The sequence below is a fragment of the Euprymna scolopes genome, chromosome 6, assembly GCF_053919585.1.
Source record: "Euprymna scolopes isolate OS-2025 chromosome 6, ASM5391958v1, whole genome shotgun sequence".
NCBI classification, from domain to species: Eukaryota; Metazoa; Mollusca; class Cephalopoda; order Sepiida; family Sepiolidae; genus Euprymna; species Euprymna scolopes.
This window is the reverse complement of record NC_136487.1, coordinates 86849206-86874389: the sequence shown is the minus strand read 5'-3', so window position 1 is coordinate 86874389 and position 25184 is coordinate 86849206. Positions and strand designations below refer to the sequence as shown.

Here is a 25184-nt window from a genome sequence, read left to right as displayed (position 1 = left end):
ATTATTTAAGTAAGGGGAAAGGAAATAAGGAGGACTAAAATTATGAAAAATGATTGTCGAAATTAGTAACATATCCAAGAATTACGAAAAATGATGAAATGTTAGTCGATTGATTGGTGTGTTTGTAATGAAATAATCATCCCAGACAATATAGCAACGTTATTATTTTAGTAAGAGAGGGTGATAGGGATGGTTTTAAGTATAAAAGAAATTATGGTCGGAATTAGTAACATATCCAAGACTTATGAAAAATGATGAAAAGCCAGTTTATTGATTGGTGAGTTTATAATAAAATAATCAGTCCAGACAATATATCAAAGTTATTATGATAGTAAGAGAGAACGATAAGGATGGTTTTAATTATGAAAAATGATTGTCGAAATTAGTAACATAGCCAAGAATTATGAAAAATAATAATATGTGATTTAATGCAATAATGTGTTTGCAATGAAATAATCAGACCAGACAATATATTAAAGTTATCATTTTAATAAGGAGGAGGGGGATGACGTCGGTTTTAATGATAAAAAATGATTGTCGAAATTAGTAACATATCCATGAATTATAAAAAATTATGAAATGTGAGTTAATTGATTGGTGTGTTTGAAATAAAAGAATCAGCCCAGAAAATATATCAAAGTTATTATTTTAGTAATGTGGGGTTATTAATCTGAGCAAAAAATATAAAAAGTGATTGTCGAAATTAGTAACATATCCGAGAATTATGAAAAATTATAAAATGTAAATTAATAAATAGTTCTGCTTTTTATGAAATAATCGGCCCAGACAAGTTATCAAATTTATTATTTTGTAAAGGGGGAGGTGCGAAAATATGGGTTAAAATTATGAAAAATGATTGTCGAAATAAGTAACATATCCAAGAATTAAGAAAAATAATGAAATGTGATTTCATGCATTAGTGTGTTTGTAATGAAATAGTAAACCCAGACAATATATCAACGTTATTATTTTATTTAGGAGGGAGGAGATAATGTGGGTACAAATTATGAAAAATGATTGTCGAAATTAGTAACATATCCAAGAATTATGAAAAATGATGAAATGGAGGTTAATTGATTGGTTTGAAATGAAATAAGCATCCCAGCAAATATATCAAAGTTATTATTTTAATAAGGTTAGGCGATAATGTTGCTTAAAAATATTTTAAAAAAAATATTGTCGAAATTAGTAACATATCCAAGAATGAAAAATGATGAAATGTGAGTTAATTGATGTGTGTGTTTGTAATGAAATAATCAGCCTATACAATATATCAAAGTTATTATTTTAGTAAGGTGTGCGAAATGGTGAGTTACAAATGATGAAAAATTTTTGACATAATTAGTACCATATGCTACATATGAAAAATTCCGCTGTGGAATTTCCACAGGTTCCGCTAGTTATTATTATTATTATTATTATTATTATTATTATTATTATTATTATTGGCTCACAAAGAGCTTTCACATAGGTCATCAAAGATCTCTCTTTGAAAACAGCCTGTGGTGTTCCCTGGAAGCTGAGTGATAACAAGTCTCCCCAGATTTCCAGTACTCTCTATCTTTTTCGATAGTATTTGCAAATAAATTTGCATTATCGCAACAGCTGTTTGCCATTGATTTCTCATTGACAGCTGCTATTTGTTTTCACTGGAATTTGAGTGGCAGTAAGCTTCCACAAGGTCTCAGTTCTCTTCGCACTTATCCAGCGGAGGTCTAGTCAGTGCTCTCTCCTCGGTCTTTCCTTCTTCCTTGACTCTACTTGGCTGTTTGGTTTCACTCTTTTGGGTGAGGCAGTAATTTGATAATGGGGGGATGGGGTAGGGTTAGAGAACTTATAGATATGCGGCTTCAATGTTCTTTGTTCCATGTAGCACTTCATGTTTTGTCTCTGCAGCAGTTTTTCTGGCTCACACTTGTTGCTCATGTGTGTTAGTCTCCACATTCAATCGGTTTCCTTCATATTTCAGCTGTTTTCATTATTGTAGTTCGTTGTATTTTTCCAGTCATTCCTTTGATTCCAATTTCTCCCGTTCTTTTTTCCAAGTTTTTCGGAATTTTTCCTAGTGCTCCTACTATTATAAATATTATTTTGATTTTCTTCATCTTCCATATTTCTTTCAGCTCTGTGTATTTGCTCCATTTCTCCTTTTCTTTGATATTTATCCTGTGGTCAGCTGGAACAGCAAAGTCTACGATTTGACAGGAATATTTTTTCTTGTTAATTATTACAACATCCGGTCTTCTTGCTTGGATGGGTTTATCAGTTTGTATGTTCATGTCCCATAGGATTTGTGATTCTCGTTTTCAAGTACTGTTGCCGGCTTATGTTTGTACCACTTGTCTGTGCGTTCGAGATGCAGTTGTTTGCATAATTCCCAGTGTATTGCCCTTCCCACTTGGTCGTGTCTGTTTTTGTATTCCTTTTGCATTCACTTACTATATGGTTTATCGTTTCACCTCTTTGTTCACAGAGTCTGCATTTGCTGTTTTCTTGTGTTTTGTTGATATTTGCTTTGATATGGTTGGTTCTTATCGGGTTATCATGCTGTGGTTACTAGGGATTCAGTTTCTCAGCTTATGTGTCCTTTTCGCATCCATATCCAAGTGTTTTTGTTATTTTCATCTTTTGTCATCCTTATGAATCTTCTGTGTAGTTGTTTCTCTTCCCACTTGTCTTATCCTTTGTCTCTCTATTTTCTGTTTTATTGATTTTTTCAGTGTCTCTCGCTGCCATGATTGTCATTTCCATGTTTTGCATTATTTATTTCTCTAATTCTTTTTTTGTGTCCTCTCCCGCCTTCTTTCCTTTCACGTAGAGTTGGTCAACATTACCCTTTGAGTGTAGTACATTGCACATGGTCATTAGATTCCTGGTCTTCTGATCGAGCTGTCTCAATTATTCTTTGGTCCACCCTATGACCGGTTCTGAGTATCTTTCTAGTGACACTGCCCATGTATTTATACTTTTTATTAGGTTTCTGTCATACAATTTTGTTTCTAGAAGTTTTCTTGTTCTCCTGAGGTATTCCTTTCTGATTCTCTCTTTCATTTTTGTGGCTTTGATGGTGTCTGTTTCCAGAACTCCCAAGTATTTATAAGCATCTTGTTCCCCTAGGGCCCTCATCTCCGTTTGATTGGGTAGTTCCATGCCTTCTGTTGTCTCCAGTTTTCCCTTTCTTATATTTATTTCCATACCAAACTCTATTTAAAAAATTTTTATTATTATTATTATTATTATTATTATTATTATTATTGAATCTTGGCATGGACTCCAGTATATGGTGTAATAAATCCGTCAGCGATTGCAGCAATTAAAGACAAACTTCAGCAGTTGCTAGGCTATTGTATCCTCTTCTATATTGAATGTATGCTTTGAAATATTGAATTTAAAGTAAAACAAATGACACCTAGCACAAATAGTAACATATCCAAACATTGCGAAAAAAGATAAGGAAGAAAAATAATTATTAATGTAAAAAGAAATGTATAGAATAGCGAAATGATCATATTATGCTTACTAAGAAAGGAGACCAGTTGCTTACGTAACGTGACGAAGGTAATTCAAAATGTCAGACAAATTATATTTCTTATCTAAACTTCATCGAAAACGGTTTTTCATTATTAAAATTTTCCGTCATATCGTTTTCCGTAATTTTTGGATATGTTACTATTTGTGACATGAAAATTACATAGGTGCCATTTGTTTTACTTGTAATTCAATATTTTGAATTTCGGATTTCGTTTATTCTATATAGAAGGACTGTATAAATTTCTTCCGTTCTTATCTTACGTTGTAACTGAATTATTTTATTTTTGTCTTTTTTTTTAAATATTTTTTCGACAATTTTTTGGAATTGAATCGAATCATCATAGCCTGTTTAATGTCCGTTTTACGTGCTGGCGTACATTCGATATCTTTTAGAAACTGAAACATGTAGAATTAAAAGACAGAGTATAAAATAATCCAGAAAAATCCTGAAAATCTGATATATAAAAGGCTATATGTCTGTCTGTCTGTTTGTCTGCCTCCATATTTTCAAACTCTATCTTTCTCGATACTTTTAGTAGGTAGGGGCCCCAAAATGATTGGATTTTTTTATGGACCGTTCTTATATGGGTCTTTAGCCGGTTAAAATAGTTTTTAAAGGGTCAGAAAAGGGTCAAAATTGAAAAAATGTTGTACATTCATCTTAGTTTATTTTTAATCAGTTCATATGCATGTCACGTTGGTACAGTGGTAACGTCACCAGCTTTGAATGTTAAAGTTTTGCTTTCGGTTCCGATTCTAGCTGATGGCACCGAAATAGTTCTTTTTTACTTTTGAAATCACGACTAATAATATATACGAAATCTGGACAAATTAAAATATAGTTAAGCATATTTTATGACCGGGCAAAGCCCCCCCCCACTAGTGAAATGAATAAATAATATTACTCACTTGAGCAATTCTTTCGAATTTTCTCCCTTTCTTTTCAAATCGAATTTCGTCGATTTCGCAAAAGATTGTCGACGTTACATTCGAACATGACGTCTGTAATTATTTCCTAATTTTAACAACAAAAGCTGTTTTTATTTGATTCTGTGTTTCGTTGCACCTACGCGTCAGCAATCAATCATTTGTTTATGGCAAACCTGTTTCTAGAAATAGATTACAATTTAATGCTTTCATATATAAACTAGCTGTACCTACCCGGCGTTACCCGGGAACAAACTTAAATAAACAACTGACGGGTTTACAAAGAAACAGAAATTAATTTTGGTAATTTTATTCTCCTAATCAGCTCGGCAAATGTTCAAGAACCTACTGAAGACGCATTTCCTTCAAGATTCGGGACAACATTTTTTAAACTTTTGCTCGTTCTATAGGAGCTAATCTTCGCATGGACTATAAAGCCAACTGCTATAATATTTTTGTAAGAAGGTTCGTAAAACGAAAAAAAAACAACTTTTTATAAATAACATGGATATATATTTATTAAAGTTACTTACACTGTTGGGCGTAGGTTGCCGAAAATTAAGACAGTGTCAATGAAGGTAGTAATAAGAAAGAAAATATCCTCCAGGTGACTGTGGATCTGCAAACTGAAGAAAAGGATCCCTTTAATCGTACTTCATTAGAAATTTGGTATCGGTGAGATTATGGATGACTTATGTGCTCGGAGCCTCAGGTGGTTCAGCCATGTACAACATTGTATTGTCTTTATAACATGTCTGGATATCCCCGAAATTAGAGAATGTGATAGATTAAGGAAAACCTAGATTGAGTATTTGGATTCATCGGACTACTGTTCTCATCTTGATCGTCATTTTCACAACGTTTTGGTCGATGTAATCTCCGACTTTTTCCAGGTGTATCTTGTTGAACTCAGGAATGTTTCTGTTAAACTTAAGAATGTTTCTGTCGAACTCGGGAATTTGGACGGAATTTCGAACAGAACCTTTATTTACTTTATGGGATTAGCATGCTTTTGTTTCATCAGCCATGATTGGTAAGAGGTCCTAAGTAAATTCGCAATTGTATTTTTCGGTCGCCCACATTGAGAATTAAACCTTGCACCCTTCAGGAGAATATCACTTTTACAATTGATTTTCCAAGTGCTTTAATCACTGCGGAACCCATAGTACAGTGGTTGCAGTATCCAATGAATCCAAATAATATCCTCATCTCAAAAAATTCAGAAACGTAGTTTGAGTGCATAAGAAATTACATATTTGCAGTCTGATGTCAAATCTTTGAATCAGATCACATAAAGAGGATAGGCATAAATTGTTGCCTGGTACTGTCCATCTTGGAGCCTGGGAGACACACAACATTTGAAATATAAAAGGATGATGATGATGATGATGATGATGATGATGATGATGATGATGATGAATCTAGAGGGAATTATGGTGTCTAGCATTGAAGATTGTCATATTCAACAAGAGAAAGTATTGGTGGTAATAAGTTTTGAGAAAATTAAATTTATTCACTAAATACATAATTTAACATTTGACAAAATATTATTTAAATTTAGAAATTTACGAAAATCCTTTTCAACCATCAAATTTAAACAGTCTATATTTGGAACATCAGCAGGTTTAATCAAATGCCCTACAGGCCAAGAGCAGGTTCAAAGTATTTCCTTGAATAATAATGATAAAAGCCAAATCAATTAACGATGGTCCACAGCGTGATGTATCATTAATAGACGAAGGCTGTTGAAAGAATTATCACACGGCTGGACCTGTTCTCCTTCCCCAGTTTCATAGAAGATTCACTGCATCTCTTAGATAAGTATTCAGACAATTGTTGGAGATAATTCAGAGAGACAGAGAGAGGGAGAAGGGTAATGATGTTGAATATCTACGTTAGATGTTCTGGAAGTGTCAGCCGGCAGAAATAAAATGTACTTGTCACAGACACGCACCTGGCCAGAAGAAACTAAAATAAGGTTACTTTCTGGAAGAAATAAAAGCATGGTCGATTTTCGGAAACAAAATAATTGTTGAATGATTCAAAACCACCTGCAAAGGTTATGTTATCCAAAAAGGTTAGCTGTGGATGGAAATACTCTGTCATTAAATAAAGGCTTTTGGGGCGTGACTACATTAACAGAAAAGGCAAAATCTCAGAATGGCTCAAAAGATATTATATAGAGTTAAACCAAAATTAAGATTAAGAAAAACAGTCCATCAATTTTTGCGCATCCTTTCCCTTCACTAACTTTCACTCATTTACTGGCACCAAAAATAAAGATATCTATTCTTATATTTTCATGCACCAGTGTTTGTCATCATTTTTTGAAGCACGATGGAAATGCAACAACAATGACTTGCTTAGACCTTCCTCCTCTCACCTATATGATAACATCTTAGCTGGGATGAAAAATTAGTCTATTTGATGTCAGTTTTTTAACTGCCATATTGGATTGCCTCTGCCCCGAGTAATGCGATATGTTGGCTCTGATTAAATGGCAGGCTCACAAGAATGCAAAAATAATTGGTGGCGTTAAACGGAAATAACCTGCTCTTTATTTAGTCATGAAAATTGCTAAGATGTAAATTTATATAATATGATTGATAGGCTCTAAAAGTATTTGATAGAATTGCAGCAACATTGGCAGGAAACATCCTTGGATTGACAGGTGTGTTATAGAAGTAAAAATTATATTACTACTCTTGCTGCTACTACTACTACTACTACTACTACTACTACTACTACTACTACTACTTTTCCTACTCCTCCACATCAGGCTGTTTGAAGATTTTAAGATATTGGCTTCCTAACCTAAAATGCACCAAACATTGATGTTATTGTTTTTTCTTTCCCTTTTCAAAAATCAATCATGTTCTGCAAAACCAAAACCTAAAACAACAATTTTCCTCTAAAAAAACAACCAAACCAAACACCATGAATAAATATTTGAAGATATAAAGAACTTGAAACATAAAAACTTTTAACAAAAAATCTAGATTCAGCATTAAATAATGTGAAAAGGGTTAATATGTCGTAAAACAACCAAACCAAATCCTCCTCCATCTCCATCTCCTCCTCCTCCTCCTTTTCCTACTACTACTACTACTACTACTACTACTACTACTACTACTACTACTACTACTGCTACTGCTGCTGTTGCTGCTGCTGCTGATAATGATACTGATAAGCTCTAAAAGTGCTTAACAGAATTGTACTAGCTTTTTGTAGGAAATGTCATTGGGATGCCAGGTGTATCATATGGATTACAATTATACTCTTCCTCCTCATACTACTACTACTACTACTACTACTACTACATAGTGCAATTGTGTCAAGTACTTTGGAACATATCAATGTAGTAGTAGTAGTAGTAGTAGTAGTAGTAGTAGTATTAGGAGGAAGAGTATAATCGTAATCCATATGATACACCTGGCATCCCAATGACATTTCCTACAAAGTAGTAGTAGTAGTAGTACTACTACTAGTAGTAGTAGTATTAGTAGTAGTAGTAGTTTGATTATTATTCCTTATAACATACGTAACATCCGAAGGATGTTTCTTGCTAAAGTTAGAGCAATTGTGTCAAGTACTTTGGAACATATCAAAGTTAGCAAGAAACATCCTTCGGATGTTACGTATGTTATAAGGAATAATAATTAAACTATTACTACTAAACATTTATAGGCTCCAAACTTATTCTGCAGAGTTGTACCAAATTAGGTATGAAGCATTCCTGGATGTCTCATTGTATCACTACTATTATTACTCCTCCTCCTCCTCCTCCTCCTCCTCCTCCTCCCGTCCTGTTGCAGATGCACCCTGTGCTTATTCAGCCAACTTCTTTTATGGGAAGAAATTTCTAGAGAATATCAAATTCACAAACATTCTATTCCCCGAATCGCAGTTATATCCTGTTCAAACAAAGTGATTATTTTTTTGCATTTTTTTCTTCTTATTTTTGCAGAAAGGTGTCACTGGCATTTCAATATACAGCACCTGATATTTCCAAATGGTTACTCTTCTAGTACTGACTAGTCTCAACATTGCTTAACTTCAGTGACTTTATTGGTGTTTCAACGTTAGCATGTCGTTTTACTACTACTGGAAGTTAGCTTTAAAACACACTTTCTTGGTGTTTTCTTTTAAGCTAGTTATATATAATTTTCTTTTATCTTGATCTAATATTATTGGGTCATTAAGAATGACATGTCCGATTTTACACGGACATTTTATTTCACAATATCATATACAAAAAACAAAAGGTTTAATGAAAAATTTCACCCAAGGCATCTGCACATTTCTACCATTTTAGTTTATTTATGCCAGTAACAAAGAATAATGGAGAGCAAAAGGCGATAAAAGCGCTGAAGGATTGTTTTGGATGGAAAGGTTTTTCCTTGTAAAAATCTGTCTAATGTTTGAAAAAAATGGTAATCAGTTGGTGCTAAGTCTGTTGAATGACATGGATGAGAAAATATTTCCATTGCTGTATTTTGAATAACGTTATTTGTGCAATATGAAGTCGCACGTTGTTTTGCAAGAGTATTGGCGGAGCCCTATTCATTAATCTGCAATTCATTAATGTGCGAGTTTCCGCATCACTTTATCCTATTGATTGGTGTATACATCTGCTGATATTGCTGTTGCTGTTATCTCACGAAGCTGTAATGAATGACACCAACCGAGGACTAATATTAACTTCTTTTGATAGAACTCCGATTTTGGAATGTGTTTTGGGATTTCCTCTTTAGCCAACCTTCTTGCTGAACGTTTGCAATTGCTGGAAAGCATCTATGTTTTGTTGCACGTAAATGATACAATGCAGAAATGGTTCTGCATTCTGTCGTGACAGCAGGGAACAAAAAGTTTCAAGACAACATGTCATCTTATGCTATTTCAATTCATGTAGTGCCTATTTGTTCAGCTTCTTTAACTTTCCTATCTATTTCAGATAGTCCAATCGAGTAGGAGTTGAAATATCAAATAACTCTGCCAAAGCATTCATTATTTGAAATGTATCCTCTTCCAGTGCTTTCTGCATATCATTATTGGTCTTAGTTGCAGGTCTACCATCGGGTTGATTTTTAAAACTGAAATCACTAGACTGAAACCTCTCAAACCACAGGAGAACAGTTCGATTGTTTGTAACTGTGACATTAAACACTTCATGAATGTTTCTAGTCATCTGAAAACCATTTGTTCCACAACACAAATCGTAATCATAAGCAACACTAATCTTTGCTCCAAGATGTTCATTTGAAATCTCTAAATAACGAAATATGGTACTCTGGAGTCAAAGGAACTGACATGATACTCAAGAAAAAAAATCCAACTAAAAACATCCAAAAGTTGAGATTTCTATGAAATCAAACCTCTTCTGGATGAGTGCAAAAAGGAAGCTTTTTGCCACCCAAATTCCAGTGAAGACAAATGGTCGCTGCCAACGAGAAATTAATAGTAAGTAACTAGTGCCAACACAAATTCATCTGTAAAGGTTATCAAAAGAAGTGAAGAGTACTGGAAATCTGGGGAGACTTGTTGTCATTCAGACTCAAGGGAACACCACAAATTGTTCTCGAAGAGAAATCTTTGATGATGATCGGTGTGACTGCTCCTAATGAGTAATTCATAACAATAATAAATAGTGGTGCCAATAGAGATTTTTAATATACAAAATAGTCATGAATGTTCAATGAGAACTGGGAAGAGGGAGCACCGTCGAAACTAAAAAGAAAGACATGGACAGCATCGAAAACTTGAAGAGACAATGTCATTCAACTTGTATAAAAAAAAGTCAGTGCATCTGTAAGATGATAAAGTTGAGGTCATATGATATGAACTTATGAAACTGCAATAGCAATAATGTAAAAATTATAAATCTGAGAAAAAATGTGATTAATAGGATCAGACATTTCATATTTCACAATCTAATAATTTAAATTAAACAAGCTACCTATGTCCCGGCGTTGTATGGTGGAGTATAATGGATCAGTATTAATATAGAAGAAAGAGAAGATTAACTAATTTCTAAATTAATCAAGAAATCAAAAGACCTGTCATAATTCAGCAATAAGTTAATCAAGAAATCAAAAGACCTGTCATAATTCAGCAATAAGTTAATCAAGAAATCAAAAGACCTGTCATAATTCAGCAATAAGTTAATCAAGAAATCAAAAGACCTGTCATAATTCAGCAATAAGTTAATCAAGAAATCAAAAGACCTGTCATAATTCAGCAATAAGTTAATCAAGAAATCAAAAGACCTGTCATAATTCAGCAATAAGTTAATCAAGAAATCAAAAGACCTGTCATAATTCAGCAATAAGTTAAGAAATCAAAAGACCTGTCATAATTCAGCAATAAGTTAATCAAGAAATCAAAAGACCTGTCATAATTCAGCAATAAGTTAATCAAGAAATCAAAAGACCTGTCATAATTCAGCAATAAGTTAATCAAGAAATCAAAAGACCTGTCATAATTCAGCAATAAGTTAATCAAGAAATCAAAAGACCTGTCATAATTCAGCAATAAGTTAATCAAGAAATCAAAAGACCTGTCATAATTCAGCAATAAGTTAATCAAGAAATCAAAAGACCTGTCATAATTCAGCAATAAGTTAATCAAGAAATCAAAAGACCTGTCATAATTCAGCAATAAGTTAAGAAATCAAAAGACCTGTCATAATTCAGCAATAAGTTAATCAAGAAATCAAAAGACCTGTCATAATTCAGCAATAAGTTAATCAAGAAATCAAAAGACCTGTCATAATTCAGCAATAAGTTAATCAAGAAATCAAAAGACCTGTCATAATTCAGCAATAAGTTAATCAAGAAATCAAAAGACCTGTCATAATTCAGCAATAAGTTAATCAAGAAATCAAAAGACCTGTCATAATTCAGCAATAAGTTAAGAAATCAAAAGACCTGTCATAATTCAGCAATAAGTTAATTAAGAAATCAAAAGACCTGTCATAATTCAGCAATAAGTTAATCAAGAAATCAAAAGACCTGTCATAATTCAGCAATAAGTTAAGAAATCAAAAGACCTGTCATAATTCAGCAATAAGTTAATCAAGAAATCAAAAGACCTGTCATAATTCAGCAATAAGTTAATCAAGAAATCAAAAGACCTGTCATAATTCAGCAATAAGTTAATCAAGAAATCAAAAGACCTGTCATAATTCAGCAATAAGTTAAGAAATCAAAAGACCTGTCATAATTCAGCAATAAGTTAATCAAGAAATCAAAAGACCTGTCATAATTCAGCAATAAGTTAATCAAGAAATCAAAAGACCTGTCATAATTCAGCAATAAGTTAATCAAGAAATCAAAAGACCTGTCATAATTCAGCAATAAATGAAAAATAAACATTTTGGTGACCATCTCTTTATTTCTTATTCATGCATGTGACATTCTTGATTTGCTTTTGGTAAGTAATCACTAGGGATATGACAACAGCATATTCTTTTCATTGTTTTGACTCTCGAGTATATATCCGACACAGTTAGACACAGTTAATCAACCGAGAACCACATCACTCTATATAAAAGCATATAAGATATCAAAAACAAGGAAAAGCATATAAGATATCGAAAACAAGGAAAAGAATACGCTGTTGTCCTAGCCATAGTAAAGACTATCTTAGAATTGGATGAAAAAGATACAGGATTTCACTTTAGAAACAAGTGCTTGATGGCCAGAAATCATTGATCACGTGATATCCATGATGGAAGTCTGTGCTCATCAAGTGCTCTTAACTTAAGAATCTGTTTTCTAGAACGTTTGTGAATCCGTTGAAACTAACTGTTAATTTATCTGTTGTGTGCAGTTCTAAGCTCAGGATTTCAATTAAGAAGTGCAAAATATCTACAAGCGAAGGCGTTATCTGCAATTAATGTTTGACGAGCTGAGGCACCTGCCTATGTCGACTGTGAGATTATAACTAGAAGCATAAAAATTCTGTTTCTCATATTTCTTTATGCAAATCTACTTAAATACTAACCAACTACTACTACTACTACTACAACTACTGCTACTACTACAACTACTACTACTGCTACTACTGCTACTGCTATTACTATACTACTACTCACATGAGTCATTATCAGTTATCGCTCACTGGCAACAACAAGTGGTGGAGTCTGAGTGACTGAAAACTTTTCCAGATTTCTGCTTTATTCAATAACCATCTGATTCTTTATAAGCACTCATACTACATTTTATTTAACGTTTCTTCCCTTCTTTGTTTTACATTGTAAATATGTTGTTACTATAATCGTTTGGTTTATATCCCTCGACAACAAAATCAACAGAGATTAGACCATTCTAGTAATGACTTGATTCCTGTTGATCGTGGTGTAATGCTAGTTCTGTGCAGTTCTAGGAGGTTCACCCTTCCAGGCTTTGCCTTCTCTCTTTGAGAAAAGGTTAATTTATAACTAATCAGCTAGGGCGCCTCTGCTGGAGTATGCCGACGGGGCTGCATAGACATCTTCGGCTCATCTTTTGGAGCACTAACTTTCAATCCCCCTTTCGACCTTAGTGTCACATTTCCCAATTTGAGAAAGAAATGAATACCACCTATGTCATTTCAGGCTATATATATTCTATCTCATTGTATTTCTTTCTCATATGTATCGCCTCACCTCTCTCTGTGACAGCTGATATAGCACGCTCTTTCTCACCCCATCCCTTAGTAATTATTACCCTTCCTCCCTCTATTTCCTCCACCATATGTTTTAAATATTTTCCTCTCCTCATCTCTGTCTGAATATGTCTTTTACTAATAATTATTGTAAATTATTACAATGTTGGTGTTGTTCTGGAAACTAACTAAAGTGTTATGTGAAAATAAACAACACACACACACATGCACACACATGCACGCACACACACACACACACACACACACACACACACACACACACACACACACACACACACATATATATATATATATATATATATATATATATATATATATATTACTGATGACACTATTTCAATATTTTACCCGGTTCCAATACAATTACTGATTCTGATTCCGATTCTTTATAAATCTCTAAATATATAACTATAAAGTTGCTATTTTTCCCGATTACCATAAAACACGTGTTAAATGTGCATGCATTATTTCAAACGTTAAAACACATTTGTGGGGGGGGGTTGATCTATAAATTTTAGTTCATTATACATATTTATTGATTTTAACAATTAATAAATATTTAATATTTCATTATCACTATAAACTATTTTTCCGATTCACAATTGCAAATTCTGAATTCCCAACACTAATATATATATATATATATATATATATATATATATATATATATATATATATATATATATATATATATATACTAGCATGGGTGTCCGGCGTTGCCCGGGTGTTTTGAGGTGTAGGCTGAGCAAAAAAAAACCCAAAAAAACAGTCAATTTTTTTAACTTTGACCCCTATTATGACCCCCTAAAATTGATTGTTTTGGGCTCAAATTAAGTTATTAAATTAGATCCATGTCCAAAGAATCTATATCTAAAATTTCACGTGTTTAGACCCAAAATTGTAGGAGGAGTTTGGTAGGGTTCTCAAAAGTCAAATCGTTGAACTTTGTACCCCTTAATCGCAAAATTTCTGACCGAAAACCAATCACATCGATTTTCCCAAATCTCAGTACCCTGCATATCAAATTTCGAGTCTGTAGGCTAAGAATTAACAGAGTTATTGCGTAGGAAAATGTACACAGACACACACACAGACAGAACTTTCACTGTTATAGATATACTAGCATGGGTTCCCGGCGTTGGCCAGATGTTTGGAGGTGTATGCTGAGCAAAAAAACAAAAAAACAAAAAAAAAACGGCCAATTTCTTTAAATTTGACCCCTATTATGACCCCTTAACATTTATTGTTTTGGGCTCTAATCAAGTTATTAAGTTAGATCCGTGTCCAAGGAACCTATATCTAAAATTTCAAGTGTTTAGACCCAAAATTGTCGGAGGAGTTTGGTAGAGTTCTCAAAGTTCAAATCGTTGAACTTTAACCCCTTAGCAGCCAAATTTCTGGCCTAAACCCGATCACATCGATTTTCCCAAATCTCAACACCCTGTATATCAAATTTCGTGTCTGTAGACTAAAAACTGACAGAGTTATTGCGTATGGAAATGTACACAGACAGACACACAGACACGCAGACACGTTCACTTTTATAGATATATAGACTAGCATTTCAGCCCGGCGTTGCCCGGGTGTTACGATGTGTCTGTTGAACAAAAATAAAATGTGGTAGTAGGAAGGCAGGCTCGAACTCGTACTGCGAAGGAGGAAAAGAATGGGGTAAAAACCATGCTGTTACGACCACCGCCAAACCGGAAGCTACATTTTTAAAAAATTAACCAAGGCAATCTAAAGGAAAGAATAACTTAAAAAATATCGGCGAAAAAAGTGACCCCCCCCCCTGCAGAAAAGTGTCTAGTTGAAGGGGAAAATATTAATGTTTTTAGCCAATTCTTCGATATTTGTCGTATGAAAGGTCGAACTTTAAAGTGATCTCGATCTTGGTAAAATCCGCCGCCTCTATGGAAAGTTTAAGGCAGACATGCAAACAGACATACATACATACATTTATATATTGGTAACTAAAAATTTTCGACCCAAACCGATGAAAAAGCTTGCCCTATCTCTGAATATCCTTTATGTAAAATTTCAAATATTTAGACCAGAAATTGTCTGGGTAATTTGGAAGAGACCGCAGAGGTAATTTTTTAAAAACTTTGACCCCTTTTTTGACCCCTTAACATTTATTGTTTTGGGCTCAAGTCAAGTTATTAAGTTAGATCCATGTCCATGGAATCTATATCTAAAATTTCACGTGTTTAGACCCAAAATTGTCGGAGGAGTTTGGTAGAGTCCTCAAAGGTCAAATCGTTGAACTTTGACCCCTTAATCGCAAAATTTCTGGCCGAAAACCAATCACATCGATTTTCCCAAATCTCAGTACCCTGTATATCAAATTTCGAATCTGTAGGCTTAAAATTGACAGAGCTATTGCGTAGGGAAATGTACACAGACACACAGATACACACAGAGACACTTTCACTTTTATATATATATATAGATACATATATAGATACATATATATATATATAATTATATATATATATATATATATATATATATATATATATATATATATATATATATATATAAGAATAGCCGTCTGCAGACAGGTAAAATTAAAGACTTAAACAGAACAGTTTTCTTTAAGACATTTTATATTTCCATACAAAGATTAAAATCAAGCTATAATGATACTAAACTTTGTTTAGAATCCTAATTCCAATTTTGATCAAACCACATTTCATTACAGGATTTTGTTTCTAGAAAACGTTTAAAATGTAATATTTAAGTTTAAGGACACCTTAAACTTAAGAAGAAACTCAAATTCAGGGAATCTTGCCTAATTGGTGTCCAATTGGATAGAATTTTCACATGGATGCTTGTCCTCACATTACTGTCCCTAAAATCCCTCTTAAATAATCCAAAGAATTTGATATTTGGCAAATATTTATTGATCATTGTTTAATACCTTAATTTCACAAAAATCAAAGATACCTCAATTTTCACAAAGGGCTTCGCACGCATGAAGTGTGCAATACTAACGACCTAACCGTAAAGCAACAGTGCAATCTATTGGCTATGCTTCGACTTTAATTTTTATATTTTATCTAGTTCTACATTCTATTATGTGACGACGACCTGGATTCGCGCATATGTCGGAGCATGTCACTGATGAGATGCGGTACATCAAGACTACTTTGGGTCTGGCGTTGTCCGTTGTCAATGCAATTGCTCGATTCTATCTAATTCTAGGTTCTAGCTTTATTATGGAAAAGTATATGAGAACGGGTATATATATATATATATATACTTGTTTATTGTTATATAAACATGCTCACATCCCGCTGCTACAAATAGCCACTTGTTTCAATCAAACAACAGATATCATCAGGCAGCGACTTGACTATTCAAAAGTTCAATGAATAATCTTCATTATTCATTGAACTTTTGAATAGTCAAGTCGCTGCCTGATGATATCTGTTGTTTGATTGAAACAAGTGGCTATTTGTAGCAGCGGGATGTGAGCATGTTTATATAACAATAAACAAGTATTATCAGCTCTTTTTATTGAGCACTATTTAACAACCTCGTTGAATTCATTAGTCCATTACTTTTGAATATAAAAAACCCGAGTATATATATATATATATATATATATATATATATATATATATATATAGAGAGAGAGAGAGAGAGAGAGAGAGATAGATAGATAGATAGATAGATTGATATTTCCGTATGCTAGAATATTTTCGACTTAAATTTTATGCAATTATGCAGAATGTAGAAACTATGCATAAATAGAATTCAGCATAATAGTGAAATGAAAAAGCATTCATTCTAGCCAAAATCACTATCAATAAATCCCCACTCTCTATCGGGGCCTAAACCTAAACAAAGCTTCTTTCATAGAACTGCACACTTGTGGAACTCTGTTCTGCTGGTTTGATTTCTAGCTGATTACAATATCGTTGTCTTCAAGTCTAACGTAAACAAGTTCTTATTTAATCGCTTTGTAAATAATCTAATCATATCAAATTACTTCTACAAACGATTATTACGCCACTGTCCCAATGGCTACAATACACACATTAACCTTTATTCTCGAATGGCCTCCAGGCCTTGATATATGGTAAACCGTTTGTAAAAAACAAACAAAAAGATAATTGATTTTCTACTGTTGTTACACGCCTGGCAAATTTTACTATTAAGACAGAAACAATTAACTGAGGTAGACTTACAAAAAAACAAACAAAAAAAAAAAAAACACAAACAAAATGAAAAAACAACTCCATCTTAAAAAATATGCGAAGATAAGTTTCCTAAAAAATATGCAAAACCATGTTTCACAAAGAAAATAACGAATCTCTCTCTCTCTCTTTCTTTCTCTCTCTCTCTCTCTCTCTCTCTCTCTCTCTCTCTCTCTCTCTCCCTCTCCCTCTATCCTGAATCTGTTAATAAAGCATCTGTGTGCCTACAGGTGAGGTTTGGTTTGGTTGTTTTGTTTTACGGCACATCAACTCTTTTTGGGTTATTTAATGTCGAATCCAGTTATTTTGGAAACAGTTTTTATGCTTCAAGTTCTTTATAACTTCAAATATTCATTTGTAGAGTTTGGTTTGCTTGTTTTGTTTTACGGCATATCAACCTTTTCACGGTTATTTAATACTGAATCCAGTTATTTTAGAAATAGTATTCATGTTGCATCCAGTTATTTTGTAGAAGGTTTTTATTCTTCAAGCTTCACAGGCCTTCCTGCATTTTAAGTCTACATTGCACTGTAGAGAACCTACTGTTGATTTTATAAAATTATTTTTATATAATGTCTTGAATTAAAGTTTAAAATGCAAAAGTCAAATACATGGTTCAATTGTGCTCAAAACAAACATTCATTTCGAACACGCTCCAGTCTCATCAAAGAACCTACTATTAATTTTATACGCTGGACTTTTTGCTTGTGCGGTAATAAAACTTTTCAAATGTACTTGTGATGTTAGGCTGTGTAAGGGTGTTAAATTTGGTCAAAATCGGACTGTTCCCTCTTTGATTGGATCTTTTTTTGATTATCGAATTTTTATACTATCGGATGGGTTTTAATATAAAACCTATCTAAGAACACTTCCAGACACATAAAATGTACTTGTGTGAAATTAAAAAAAAAAATCGCCCCGGCCGTTTTGGAGTTCATAGGAACCCTCCTCCCTCTCTCTCTCTCTCTCTCTCTCTCTCTCTCTCTCTCTCTCTCTCTCTCTCTCTCTCTCTAGAACACACACACACACACGCATACACAGGCAGTACCATTTATATACAAGTAGAGACGAAAATTTCACACGTGATTATTATTATTTTTCTTTATTATTTCCAGTTATTATTAAGATAAAGCGTTCTTTTTTGACCATAGAAATAACTTTCCATCTATGCGATAATTAAAGCTAGTTAGACGCACGTTCACTTTTACTCCATAATTGTGCTTCCGTCCACTCTCTTTCCTGGCACTACCGTCTCCTTGGCATCTTTTAGTCTGCTCAATCCTTTGATCCGACTCAGGTTAACTTCCAGATGTGTGGCTAATTACTCAAAAAATAGGCTGGTTCTTTTATCGGCTTAACTCAAATCGATATCTCGCAGGTCCGGACCTGTTGATTCAAGGCATACCTTTATCTCGGTTGGGGCTTGATAATTACCATAGCATAACATTAGCTTCTTTTGTTTTTGAAAAAAAAAAAAAAAAAAAAAAGAAAGAAAAGCGAATATTCGTTCACATGCACACACAAAAACGCAATCCTAAACCTTTGAGCCTATTGAGTTGCATCCATTGTCCAGACAAATTATCACTGGTTTGTTTTCCCAGCGTGTCACCTAAAAAGAATCTTCTCCTTTGTTTTTCCTCATTACTCAAATCTATTGTCTAAGATCGAGGGTTGGCAATCTTTGGTCTGCAAAAAAGATTTCGACCAACACACATGCAAATTGAAGCATTTTGTCCGCGGAACAATTATTCTTAATCCAAAAAAAAGTTTCTTTTTCAGTATGTATGTATAATTAGTAGGGCTACTCTGCGCTGCCAGGGAATCATTAGAGATAATGCATCGTTCTTCATGAAAACAAATTAAGCATATTTCTGGGATTGTACACACACACACACACACACACACACACACACACACACACACACACACTTATATATATATATATATATATATATATATATATATATATATATATATATATATATATATATATATATATATATAGCTTAATGTAAAAGGAAAAGAGAAAGATCAATTCCACAAAAGGAGACTTATCCGGATAATGCCAAGCTCAACAATTATTATTGGAGCTTATACAATAGGACAACAAGAGTATGAAATGAAGACACAAAACTATATATAGGTATCGATCATTTATTGAATAATGGAATACAGGCAAAATTTGGGGGATAGAAGGGACTCTTTATGCCAGGGCATTTCGAAGCCTAATGGTTATCATCAGAATAGTAGAGAAGGTGCTAGGTAGCATGGGGAAGATGCGGCGTCTAGCGTAACGTTCCTTAGGGACGAAAAAGATTAAGAGGAATTATAGAATGTTGGGGGAAGCTTTATTGAATTGTAAAGAAATCAGGAGAAGCTTGTTATATATAGTATGATATATAAGATTGTATATGGTCTTTAACATAGTATTGAGATTAAGGGGTATATGTATTATGGTTGAATAGGGGGTGTATTGTTGCTGCGTGGTAATTTATTTTAACGGTTTGTGGGGTGTCTATTTTCTATAGAGCGGGTAATTTTGATTGTTGCCACCCAAACGGCAAATGGCGGCTATAAAATCGCTTATAATTTGGAGGAGGGGGTTATGCAATGTTGTAAAACTGAGAGGTAATATGCGGCAATATATTTATAAGTTTCATCTGTTATGATATAGGGAGTATGATTATAAGGGGGCGGTCGGAGATTAGGGTGGCAATAACTATGTGTGCGTATAACTTGATTCAAAAGGTTAAATATACATATTGATGTCAAAGTGTAAGGAAACCATTACTACTTATGAGAGTGGAAAAATATACCAAATAATAGTAGGGTAGTTGTAATAGTACGAAAGATAATAATAATCAAAATTATAATAATAGTACTAATAATAAAGATGAAAATAAAATAGAAGTAAAATTGAAGATAAAAATAAAGATAAAGATGAAGACAAAATTAAAGATAAACATTAAAAATAAACATTAAAGATAATATTACCAATAGTTGTGATAAAAGTAAATTATTATATCATATATATCATATATATTACATCATATATATACACATATATAATATCATATATATACATATACATATATTATAGCATATATATACATATATATCATATATATACATATATATCATATATATATCATATATATTATATCATATATATATACATATACATATATAATATATATACATATATATTGTATCATATATATACATATATATATCATATCATATATATACATATAGATTATATAATATATATACTCATATATATTATATCATATATATACATATATATTATATAATGTATATACATATATATTATATAATATATATACATATATCATATATATACATATATATTATATAATATATAAATATATATTATATCATATATATACATATATTATATCATATATATACATAGATATTATATCATATATACATATATATTATATCATATATATATATATTATATCATATATATATAATATCATATATATTATATCATATATATATATATATTATACAATATATATAATATCATATATATAATATCATATATATATACTATCATATATATATCATATATATAATATCCTCTATATATAATATCACATATATACATATATATATGTGATATTATATATATACATATATATTATATCATATATATTATATCATATATATATGCATATATATCATAGATATAGATATATATTATATCATAATATATACATATTATATCATATATATAAATATATATTATATTATTAACATATTTAAATATAAATATAAAAATTAAATTAAATATAAATAAATATTATTAACACACATCTCCAAACACCCGGACAACGCCGGACACCCAAGCTGGTCTATAATATAAATCTCACCTGTCTGTTTGAATGTAAGTACGTACTACGTACGTACGTAAGTATGTATGTATGCATGTATGCATGTATGCCATACATACTTTCGACAGAGGCAACGGATTGTCATGAGATCGGTATCGTTTTAAAGAACGACCTTTCGAACGACAAATATCGGAAAATTGGCCCAAAACATCAATTCCTTCACCCTCAACTAGGCACTTTTCTACAGGGATGGATTGCTTTTCTACAGGGAAGGATCGCTTTTTCACCGATATTTTCGGAAGTCATCCCTTCTTTTCGATTGACAAGCTGTAATTTAAACCTTTGTCACTTCCGCTTTGACGATGGAAGCAGTCACGTTTTTTCTTTTTTCACGTTCTTTTCCTCCTTCGCGATACGGGTTTGAGCCTGTCTTCCTACTACCACTTTTTTTTTTTTTTGCTCAACACACATCTCCAAACACCCGGGCTAGTAATACTATAAATCAACTTTAACTAATGTTAACCTAATTTAATCAATAAAATTTGCGTTTCACCAAACATTTTAAACGTTTTATTGTAAACCAATTATTTGTTTAAACTTAAGCTTTTATAGTCATTGACAGGCAGATTGTTTCGCTGTATCACAACTCTTCAATGCGGCTAGACTAGCAACTGCACCAAACCAGGATTGAAACTTGGCTGCCTGTGCGACAATCATCACTTTTAACCGTTACACTATTTAACTGCTGCAAAATTACAATAATCAAACACTGTCCAAGCACCTAAGCTCTATTTGCTTACACAAAGTGCATTACTTTAAATGCTAGCGGCAGTTTATTTCGCCCCCAAATATGCTCAACCCAAGATAGAGCGCATCCATTATATATATATATATATATATATATATATATATATATATATATATATATATATATATATATATATATATATATATATATAATAGAAGGTTGAAACCTGCTATTTTTAATTATGTTACAACTTCATAAATTTATTGCGTTTTCCAATAAAACAGATTTTCGAAACCAAAATAAATACGTAGCATCAAAATTCGTAAAAAATGATTATGTTATGTGGTAGCGTGTTGAAATGTAAGCAGTAAACAGCTTAGTCGTGTTAACTAAAACATTTTGAAAATAGCGTTTATCGTGTTCTCTATATATATATATATATATATATATATATATATATATATATATATATATATATATATATATATATATATACATAAATTGATGATTGTATGGTTCCAACGTGAGAAAAAAGTGTATATTTAAAAGAGTGTTGCCATCCACAATTGTAGGTTTCTAAGATTTTGGTCATGTTTTTTTAAATATTTTTAAATATTTTTATCACGCGTACCAAGCCCTGTTCGGCTCTCTTAAGATATGTTCATATAAAAGTTTGTTTTTTTTAGTTAAAAGCTTGTGGAAACCCTTATATATAAAATATCTAAAGAGAGCTGAACAAGGCTTGAAACGCGTTATAAAAATATTTAAAAATCCTATTATAAATTTATGTACTGTATGTGTGTGACGCAGTTTAAGTCAGCCTACAGACAACCCACCCAGGCAATTTAGGTGCCAAAATGAAGCTTATGACCCAGAGTGGTATTTATATCCATGTTTAGTGTATGGAAATGCAAAATAAATGCAATGAAATGCAAAGTAGTAGTGGTGATACGAGTTAAATCGGTGGGAATAGCAGCAGAGACAAAAATAGTAGTGGTGATAAGAGTTAAATTGGTGGGAGCAGCATCAGCAGCCATTAAGCAAAGTGGTGGTGAGAGGCATTAAATTGGTGGGAGTAGCAGCAGCAGTCAACGATTAATATTGGTTGAAAAATACAAGATTTTTTTTATTTAAAAAAAATTACTTCCATTTTCTCCGTCTGATTAACAACAAAAAAGGACTTTCTCTGATTTGCAAAAAAAAAAAAAAAGTAAAAAGGTTTCGATTAATATTGGTTGAAAAATACAAGACTTTTTTTTGTTTACTTTTTAAAAAAATTACTTCCATTTTCTCCGTCTGATTAAAAAAACAAAAAAAAAGGGCCTTTCTCTGATTTGACCAGCATGGTCAGTTTAGACCACCAGTCATTAAATAAAATAAAATAATACTTTTACCCATGTATCTCAGATTTTTTTTGGTTAATATTGGTTGCAAAAAATACAAGAATTCTTTTTTCTTTTTAAAACTAATTACTTTCATTCTCTCCGTCTGATTACAAAAAAGAAAAAAAAATGGACTTTCTCTGACTCGACCAGGGTGATCAGTTTAGACCACCGGTCATTAAATAAAATAATACTTTTACCCATATATCTGATATTTTGTTTTCGTTAATATTGGTTGAAAATACAATATTTTTTTTTGTTAAAGTAGTTCGAGGAGACATCTCCTACAGGAGAACCGACGAAAAAATCAGTAATTGCTAACTTTAGTTTCGTAAATATTGGTCGTGTAAATACACTGTACTTACTCGCTTTTCTTTCACAATATGTAGCCATCTGGCTGTAACGGGGCTACTTGTATTAAAAAATGACCAAAGTCTGAAAAACCTACAATTTTGAATGGCTACACTCTTATATAATTATATATATATATATATATATATATATATATATATATATATATATATATATATATATATATATATATATATATATATATATTTAAAATATATATGGCGATTAAGCTACACTGAATATTCTGCGTTTCATCCAACTATAGGATTCGTCAGGCTTATATATATATATTAGTGATGGAACGATTCCAATATTCCACTAAATTACACACATGAATAATCTAGGAATTGTTTTGATAAATATCATCCTTGAGATAACTCTCCCAGATAAAACTTAGGGGTGAGTTAAGGGCCGGTGAATGTGACAATGCTAACCCAGACCCTGCATCTGCGGTTGATGAAATAATCAAGTGTCCACCCATATGTATTCATTGGAATGGCAATAAAACAGAGACTGTTCGGCATTCACGACTAAAACTTAGTGGACAAGTCAGGCATTAACTGAACTTTATTATTACCAAAATATGGTTGGAATACAGAAAATGATTGTGAATTTTATTAATGATTGCATTGTTTGCATTTTTGATTAAATGTTAATGGCACTGCATTTTTTGTATTGCGATGATTAATGACTTGTACAAGTTTCAATCTCTTTATAACATCAGCCATTAAATAGTCATAAATTACACAAAGAACGGTATTTTGTTTTTATTCTGGCAAATATTCTGCAGCTAATGGCAAGAATGTAGTTAAGCGTGAAGGGGGAAATTCTGGTATCAAGGCTTGTTGTAAATGATGTGTTTAGGGTATGTCGGGGAGGTGGAGAACTGTTGGCTGTCGTTCCTTGCTACTTTTTAGCACAACCTCACTCTGCGCTTCTATGGATATGTGGAATATTCGATCGTCCATAAAGTTCTGGGCGATTTTATCATTGATATCTTTAAAACACTTAATACAACAGCTATGTGGCTTCCCGACAGGTAATCCTACCTATCGAGGTTCGCCTTTTATACTTCGTCTGTTAGATAAGGGGCCGAATTGCAACTACTCGGTCTTCAGAAGAAGTTGAGGTGAGGCAAAGTTCGGTTCAGTTCTAAGATATGTCGTTACTCCCCCAGACGCTCTCTTTCAGTACAGCTTGGCTTGTTTTTGGCAATCGCCTGACACATATCCCTAGGAGAAACCCTTAAAATATCTGTTCAAGGCTACTTTAATGGCTAAAGTGAGCTTTCTGTCCTTGTGTCAGCTCTTTCTGAAGCGAGAGGGAAATAAAAACAGCTATGATGTTTGTATGGCTGCTTTGTTGGCATCACTTTCTGTGTGATTATTTACTTTTTGTATTTCACGACAAAACTCAGTGTATCTTTCAATTTCATCAATTTTTAATACAGTCACAATTGTGCAACTAAAAGATGCATTTTCTGCATGCGTTATTGATTTTCTTTGATAAA

The 25184-nt window shown here is 32.5% G+C and overlaps 1 protein-coding gene across 7 annotated transcripts in view; it reads right to left on the bottom strand.

The window, feature by feature from the left end:
* LOC145277762 (hemicentin-1-like) overlaps positions 1–25184 on the bottom strand; it is a 508122-nt gene that overhangs the window by 31965 nt on the left and 450973 nt on the right. Inside the window, exon 22 of one of the 7 annotated variants that reach the window (XM_080129492.1) lies at positions 4992–5084. The exons of the other annotated variants lie outside the window; for them this stretch is intronic. Coding sequence (XP_079985618.1) covers positions 5028–5084 — 57 coding nt within the window. The 3' untranslated portion in view covers positions 4992–5027. The remainder of the gene's footprint in view (positions 1–4991; positions 5085–25184) is intronic. 7 annotated transcript variants of the gene reach the window in all.